The sequence below is a fragment of the Amborella trichopoda genome, chromosome 11 (genome assembly GCF_054954075.1).
Source record: "Amborella trichopoda isolate Santa Cruz 75 chromosome 11, AtrichopodaSantaCruz75HAP2 v2.0, whole genome shotgun sequence".
NCBI classification, from domain to species: Eukaryota; Viridiplantae; Streptophyta; class Magnoliopsida; order Amborellales; family Amborellaceae; genus Amborella; species Amborella trichopoda.
The window spans coordinates 4,272,435-4,281,264 of NC_142346.1; the positions used below are offsets into that span (position 1 = coordinate 4,272,435).

The window sequence follows — 8,830 nt, forward strand, 5'->3', positions numbered from 1 at the left end:
ACCGATTCACCCGATTCCTGATCCGGATCGGTTTTTTGAAAGCCTGATCCGGGTCACCGATCCGTTTTTTAAACCATTGCTAAAAACTGTAACTTCAAACGTTGCCCAAGAGTTAAGGACTTTTAATATGACTTTAGCATGATAAATATCCCGCACCATTTCCCTTTTTAAGCAAGGCACAATTGGCAAGTCTAGGAACATCACTTCGATAAATTAGTTTTTTATACTACATTTTTTATATACGGGTTGCAAGATAAAGATAAAAATGAATCCTATGTCTAGAGAGATTATAGGGTAGGTTTTTTTTTATTGTAGAGAGAGAGTAAAGGATATAGATAGAGAGATGAAAAAAAAATAAAAAAATAAAATAAAATAAAAAATAAAATAAATAAACATATATATATATATATTTGAAAAGCTCTTCCCAATGCGTACATGCAAAAATGAACAGTGATTTCGTCTACCCGCATCACCATCCAAACTTCATCCCACGGTCACAGTTATCTAATAGTTTTTTAATTTTTATTTTTTTTTACAAATCTAAATTACTTGAAATTTAAAGCGTGTGTACGTTTTAATAAAATGCACTTAATAAAAATATAAAAAAATAATTCACAAAATATAAATTAACCAAAATATCTCTAAAAAATTACGAGGGTATTTTGATTAATTTATATTTTACGACTTATTTTTTTTTATATTTTTATTAAACGTGGCTTACTAAGATATACACACGCTCCAAATTTTAGATCATTTTAATTAGTAAAAATAAAAATAAAATTGAAACACTACCGGACAGTTGGCCAGACGATAAAATTTAGACGCTAATGAGAGTAAGCGAAATCATTGTTCATTTTCACCTATAAGCATTTTGTAGTATCATGTATATATATATATATATATATATATGAAAAAATCTGCCCAACGCCTATAAACGAAATGAATAGTGATTTCGCCTACCCTCATCACCATCCAAATTTCATTGCACAGTCACAATTATCCGGTAGTATTTTATTTTTCATTGTTTTTTTACAAATCGAAATGACTTGAAATTTAAAAAATATGTACATCTTCCTGAAGTGTATCTAATAAAAAAAAAAAAAAAATTTCGCAAAAAAAAAATGATCAAATAACTCCAAAAATTTTCGAAAATATTTTGATCAATTATTTTCATATAAAATATTTTTTTTATATTTTTCGAAAATTCGCCTATTTTTGATAAATACACGCTCCAAATTTCAAATCATTTTGATTTGTAAAAAAAATAAAAAATAAAACACTACCAGACAATCGTGACTGCATGATGAACTTTAAACGGTGATAGAGGTAGACAAAATCACTATTCATTTTCGCTTATAGGCATTGCATAATATTGTCATATATATATATATATGAAAAAGTCTTCTCATATATATATATATATATATATATATATATATATGAATATATATGTCATTCTACATTTTAAAGTTACAACCTTATATAAACTTTTTCCAAAGATATATATAGTCTCTTTATATACTTTCCGAACAGATAAGCGTACCACAATTATATAACTTTGATTCTAGAGTAGTTTCACATTCCAAAAAAGCGTGCAGTTATGGCAACCAAATCCATATGAATGTTTTGCTATGCATAAAAAGTTGATCTTAAAACCATGTGACACGGAAGATTTAGGTTTCATACAGCAAGCTAGCATCTCTTTAACCATATGATGTGAACAAATTAATGATTTTTCCACTCTTTCTCTTCAAAGAGGACTGCTTGTTGGAATTATCAAATATAACATGTTCACAATAGAGTGACAATGCAGACGACAGCAACAAGGGCGATAATAATGGGGCCTCTCAAATTTCAACTAAAAATCTAACTTAGCCCCTACTTAATATGATTTATTTAGACCTCCTAATCCTAATTCTAATACTTGAAGAAATAAATTAAGACAAAGTCCAAAAATTTCCCTGAAAAATACCCCAACTTTATATAGGCATAACTTTTCACTTGGATGTCGATTCTCCCATTTTTTTTTGCTTTTTTTTTTTTTGGGAGAATGTTGACTGTGATGTTGATTCTCTATTATAACACACTTCTTCAAAGGCCCTATGAGCTAAAAAAATTATATCATTGAGTTTTTCAAGAAATCGAGGACTGAAATTGCCTTTAATGTCCATATCGTTGGACCTAGCTTTGTTGCACAACGTTGACCTGCATCAAAGAGAAATAAAGAAGAAAATTAGATCTCTTTCTCCTCATAAATATAGAGAGGCGTCTTTTTCTTACTCAAACAAATGATACTTCTCATAAAAAAGAGAAGCCTCTATTTCTGACTCAACAAAATGACACTTAATTCTCCTCCACTCTACTATAATCAATCAGATAAGAGAAGGGCCCGGCAAAATCAATTTCTCAAACTGTTGTTTATCTATATACTTATAGAGTGATGACCCATGGGCCAAAAAATCAAGAACTATGCTTAAAACTTACCTACCAGTTCTTCAGCATTTGGTGTCGTTCCCCATCAAATAACCCCCATTTTTAATCACCGTAAATAAAAAAAAATTAAAAGGAATCATCGATGAGAGAAACCCAAGAAGGGAAAAGCAATAAAAAAGTTAAGAGACTTAGCTAGATTAAAAAAAAAATTAAGCACATAAAATAAACAGGGGATATTTCAAAATTAACTACTCAATGAATACATAAAAAATCAATTACCACCAAAAAAAAAAAAAAAGCGAGAAAGAAAAATAAAAATGAAGGGATCCATGTCCATTGTTCAAAGAGATTGTATATTGTAGACCATTTATCTTTGTTACAAAGAGGGCGCATTTATTCATACCCATTAGACGTTAAATTGGATAGCTTGAGAAGTGTCATAAAGTTCAATATATATATATATATATATATATATATATATATATATATATATATATATATATATATATATATATATATATACAACCACTCGATTTGAAAATTTTGACGGTCAAGAGTGATTGTGACTTATTGTACCAAATTAAATAATATCTTCCTACATATTTCTAGTACAAAACCCAAAAAGAAAAAAAGCAAAAATCAATAAGAAGCCAAATAAGCAAAAGCCCAAAGTATAAAACACAACAAAAGAATCACCAATATTTTCAAACACCATACCTAAGACACAAAAAATCCACAAGCAAGGTCGAGAGAGAACGCGGCACTCTAGTATCAAGGTAAAGAAAGAGAAATAGGGCTTGAAGATGCTTTCTTTATAATTATATCAATTGTTTCCAATTGGAATATCTCTAACATGTCTTTTCCATATTTAACTACGGTTTATGCACTTCTAAACACGTCATTTTGGTAATTATCCTTTCATCTATATGTCTGTTATGTATTGATTTAGTTGTTAATTTATAATATGTGTGAGACCTAAATGTATACGATGAGTAATTTGTATTTTTACACGTTAAGTAAACTGTGTCATAGCATGGTTGAATTCTATTGAAAGATTCGTTTGTATTCTCTAGGATTAATTGGTATGGAAAATACCAATGATGACATGTTTAAAGCATCTAATATGAGAAAGTACTGATACCATTTGACTAAATGATGATATGGTAATTTGGTTACAGGTATACTGGGAGAAAATTCAAATGTCCATTATGTGTATTTTTTATTTATTTATTGCCTTATAGTTTTCTAACATATAAGATAATTTAATTTGTTTTTATATTCAATTAAAACATATTAAAGGCTTATAATTTTCATAAAGTCATAAAAGGCATATAATTTTTATGCAATTTTTTTACCAGAAGACCAAGTACATAATTTGGTCCCACAAGAGAACTTTATCAAGCTAAGTAAAATTATTACGGTGAATAAACCTTTCGGAATGCTAAGTATAATTTTCATTTTTAACACGGCATGATGTACACTCGAAATGTGATTGTGTTCCTGGAGGAGTAGCTTTCAAGCATTTACCACAACCGTCGTACAAGCAATTAAACCACAAATTTCTTCTTGGTAATACTTTAACAATAATTCTTTTGTTTTGGAAAGGCATCGACTTGTTATATCAAAAAAAGTAAAAGTGAGTAAAAAAATAAAAGTACTTGATATGCCATTCAATAAAAGTACTTAATATTGTCAAAAAAAAGAAGAAGAAGTGTTTACTGTGTTATATTAAGAAAATGGTAATATCTATCTAATCATATGAAATATTTTTATAGGGGGTGTGGAGAATAGAAATGCCTCTCTTATAGGATGAATGCTTATATCCTGGAATTCAATGAAGGATTGGTGTTGTGCTGTCCTCATTCTACTTGTCTGTGAAGATGATGGTGATGCGATAGAAGCTGATTGGATGAGAAGCTGTGTGAAGATGATGGCGATGCGATAGAAACTGATTGGATGAGAAGCTGTGTGAAGATGATGGCGATGTGATAGAAGCTGATTGGATGAGAAGCTGCATATTGCTGGATGTATACAAGATAGTTTTAGTAATAGATTATATGAAATACAGAAGTATGATATGAAAAAAAGAATATATGCAACTTACAGTAATGCAAGTGATAGGAAGACTGGGTTTGCAGAGGAGCAAAAATTCTTGTTATATATGTGGAGTTGCCCTGCAAAACTATCATATATGTTCCCCAAGTCAGATAATTTAGTAAGAAAATTCGTTGCAATATAAAACACTGAGATGAAGTATCTTACTGTTTCTGAACTGATGAACCCTAATAAATGTAAAAATTACCACTTTTTGGTTCAAAGGTGAATCATAATTTTCCTTTGCTAATGCTTGCCATAAAGTTACTTGTAGGTCGTCATTTCTTAAAATGAACTTTATTTAAAAAGTCTATCCAATTGGGTCGGGTCCAGGTCTGAAACTGTGGACCTCAGTTGGATATATCAGTGACCCAAAAGAAAATGCACGATGCTAGTCCTAATGAAAAATACACCTGAAGTTTTTTTTTATCATGTGGGTACATTTAGTATGTATCTTGTTTCTTATACAGCTACAATATTCATTAAGGATGAACCAGCTCATCATCACTAAATTTTATCCAACAATTCTCAATTTTCAACCTTATTAGACATGACTACATGACCATAATCAATATAAGTTGGTAAAACTATATGTAAAAGTCCAAAATACAAGTATCTGCATGGTTTATTGGCTACATATTATAGGGCCACTATATTCTTTAAGCGTCGTAATGGTAATATTTCAATATCTGCATTCCAATATGAACCTAGAGGGTTCATGCTTCGAACTTTTTGACATACCTGCTATATTTAAGCTCCTGTTTATAATTCTGAAGTGATTATACTGCATGTCACCATAGGAGCAACTGAGGCCCACCCCAAATGAAATGCACCAAAACCCAATTTTCCGATTCCGCCTATGCCTGATTGCTTGCTGTTTTCCAAGTTGACTATCTATAAACCCCTGTTTTACATATTTCAATCCACCAAAAATCAAAACTTTGGGCTGCATGCTTAGTCCTCTCACTTCTCTTTTCTCAGTGTAATTGTAATTTCAGTGGGAATCAATTGGGGATATAGTATTGCGATTGCTGATACTAAAACTAATCAAGTATTTGCCGAGTCGCTGCCATTAAACTTTCCTTTGTTGCAATGAGACCCAAACTTAGAAAGTAGATAAACAAATGCATCAGTAAATTAGACAGTTCAAAGAGGACTCAGGCAAAGAGCAAACTGAAAAACTAGAAATCGAAAGGTCGAGTCTCATAAGAAAATGGATCGAAAGGTCGAATCTTATAAGAAAATGATTTAACAAAATCTGGAAGTTCTTGAGTAGAAAGAACGCAGAAGACTAAGTAAGATCATGAAAAGAATTGGTTGATGTCATAAGAAGACCAAGCAAGGTGAAGGACTAAGCGAGGTGATGGAAAACTACAGGGGACAATGCTGTGAACCTCCAAGTTGAAATCAAACCTAAAATGCAAAGGAAGAATCAAGGGAAAAAGGGGTGGATTAATGGGTTCCAGCTCATACATACCATTAATAGGATGCCTGCATGTTGAGTGACAGTCTTCTTCATACAAATGTCAAAAATACCTTTATAATTTTTTGCCATTTGTAATAAGGTTGGCTGAGTTACTTTTGGACGCGTAAGTAGCCTAGTGTGTACACCAGGGGAGCATATAAATAATAATAATAAAATAAAATAAAATAAAAAGATTGTAAAAAATATATGAATGGTGTATAAATATTTTATATGATTTAGATGTTTTTAGAAATACTTTATAAATTTTTTTTTTTCCTAATTTTAGATTTTCCTTATTCTGGATTTTTTTTGACATAAAAGATTTATCAGTCCGGAAATATAATGTCCATTTACTCAAAATCCGATGAGTTATTTTAGGATCTCAAAATTTAAAAATATAACTTCTTCAACCCAAAACTAAACTCAAAGAGAAATCTGTGCAACTTAAAAGTGATGTCTCAAGATTGAATAGAGTCTGTTGAATTATTAGAATGTGAGATTTGAGCATTTACAAACTCAACATTTGATATTTTTTTTATTTTGAGAATAATCATCGACTCTTATATGATTCTCAAAATTTCATGTGGAAAAATCCCTCCTTACTAGATTGTTTGACCGACAGAGTTAATGTACAGTTTGCTCCTGAGAGAGCATAATATAAGAGCCATTTCTTAAAATCTCTCCCTGTAACTTTTTTTATATTTTGTACTTTTAAAGGTTGATTTTAGTTTGTACTTTACGTGATGACTTCATGAATATATTTTTTTTCATATTTTATCAATTATTAATTTTTTTAGGGCTTTTTTGCCCTAGAGCCGAGTACCTTGGCAAGTCTCTAAACACGGGTTAAAGCTATCTCCTAACTATTCCATAGCATATGAGCGGAATAATTTATTTTACATGTGAATATTGGTCGGAAATATTGTGCCAGATCTATGGAGAACAATGAACATGATTGATGCTCTACCATTTCACTCCTTGCCACAAAGGGATTTAGTTGTAAACTCAAACGATAGCTCGGAGGAAAGAAGGGATGATCTGATGCTTTGATTATGCATGCATAGGGCTGATTTAGACGTGTGCATAGTTTGTACAGTGCTTTTGAAAGAAATAGAACACTCCAAGAGATTTTTCTATTGGAAAACTATTTCATGCAGTGAGGACCCCGCATGTCTACATTAGTGGTCTCCGATGTATAAAGCATCCATTTTAAAGATCGATGCAAATAGATGGTCATCTAAAACCTATTGAAACTAACAATTTAAATATTTTATTAATAAAATTATTATTTTTAATTTACAAACTTTTTTTGTTTTTCATAGTCATGATCTTCATATTAGATATTATATATTCTTAAAAATTAAGTCCAAAAATCCATCTTAAAAATAAATTTTTGAGAGGTAACTCATAAACAGTGTCTTTTTTATTCCTGCACTAAACAATAAGGATACGATGGATATCACGGTGTTACCGTACAACTCACAGCTATAAAGTACTGCCACGTTCGTGGCTTTATATTAATCATGAATATTTATTGGAAAAAGTTTATATAACATTGTAACCTTAACATGCCCAACTATGGATGCACTTCAAAAATCTATCAAAAAATATAGTTTTAATTTTGAAAAACCCTTGGATTGATCACCTGTATGACCATAAAAAATAACAAGATTTTAAGTTTAAAAAATAGTGCATTTTACAACATATTATCTACACCGTTTATTTTAAAGTTGTCATATGTTTATAGATCTACTTGATTTTAACTATTTTTTAAATTTAAAATTTTATAATTAGATATAAAAATAGATTTTGAGATAATCCTAAGAACATTTTATATCAAAATTATATACCATGATAAAATTTGAAGGTGCACCTTACCTCTACAGCTACGGATGCATCCGTATGCTGACTGCACCCATATTTATTATACATCAAACAAAGGGAAAATATTGTTTAAGGGGTTTAAACCGCTTACAAAATCAATGAGGGGATTGAAATATTAGTTTGTATAGAGCCTAGGCTCTAAACAATCAAATTGATGCCTACCTTCAATTAGTGTTGAGAAATGAGGTTTCAATAGTGGAAATTTTTTTGATAGCCTTAAAATATATTTTCATATTTATTTATAAAGTTTAAAGATTCAGAATTAGTGTAGATCGAGAGATCTGTGAAAACTTGAAAAATCTTTAAATTTGACGGTCCAAAAATGCGCTACAAAATATACTATTTCTTAAAATCCATTTTTTTTTCTCATGTCCATGCATCTTGATGTCTAGATGATCAATTTGAGGATATTTGGGCATCAAAACGACTTCTTCTAATGAAAATTTTGAGGTAGGCTCTAATTTGATTGTTTAGAGCCTCAACTCTATATGATTTTTTCCCATTAATATTAAATAGTCTATTGTTCATTTTTATTTTACTTAGTTACCTCCTTAATCATATTAAAAAATTCCCAAATTGCCTTGTTCAGAACTTGAATAAGTTAGGCCAAACCTAGACCTGGGCGAAGAAATTGTGGCCCTGGACCATGCCGAAGAGGCTCTAGTACAAAGGTTGGGCCTGGCCAAATACAATAAAAGAAAAACAAAAGAAAAAAAGGATAAGATTGTGCCTAACCAGGCCTAGGCCCAACTCAAACTGGCACCTAACGCTCGGGATGTGGTGGCCTGGTCCTTAGGACATATCCTCAGCCGCATACCCTAATTTTTTAGGGCCTGGCCGGGCCACTCAGCCCATTTCCAGCTCCACTCCCATCATTTGGTTGAACCTGCTAAAATGTCCCTTATCATTTAGGGTTCCCAACCCTAAATGAGGGCATATTAGGCAGTTTTGAGG

General features: G+C 31.0%; 1 protein-coding gene across 1 annotated transcript; it reads right to left on the reverse strand.

Moving 5' to 3' along the window:
* Window positions 1-1,743: 1,743 nt before the first annotated feature.
* Window positions 1,744-5,945, reverse strand: LOC148779687 (uncharacterized). Its single transcript, XM_088850788.1, has 4 exons — window positions 5,269-5,945; window positions 4,538-4,615; window positions 4,231-4,454; window positions 1,744-2,205 (listed from the first exon to the last, which is right to left on the reverse strand). Exons 1-4 carry the CDS (start codon window positions 5,477-5,479, stop codon window positions 2,182-2,184), a joined length of 537 nt encoding a protein of 178 aa, XP_088706914.1. The 5' UTR covers window positions 5,480-5,945; the 3' UTR covers window positions 1,744-2,181.
* Between the last annotated feature and the right edge of the window lie 2,885 nt (window positions 5,946-8,830).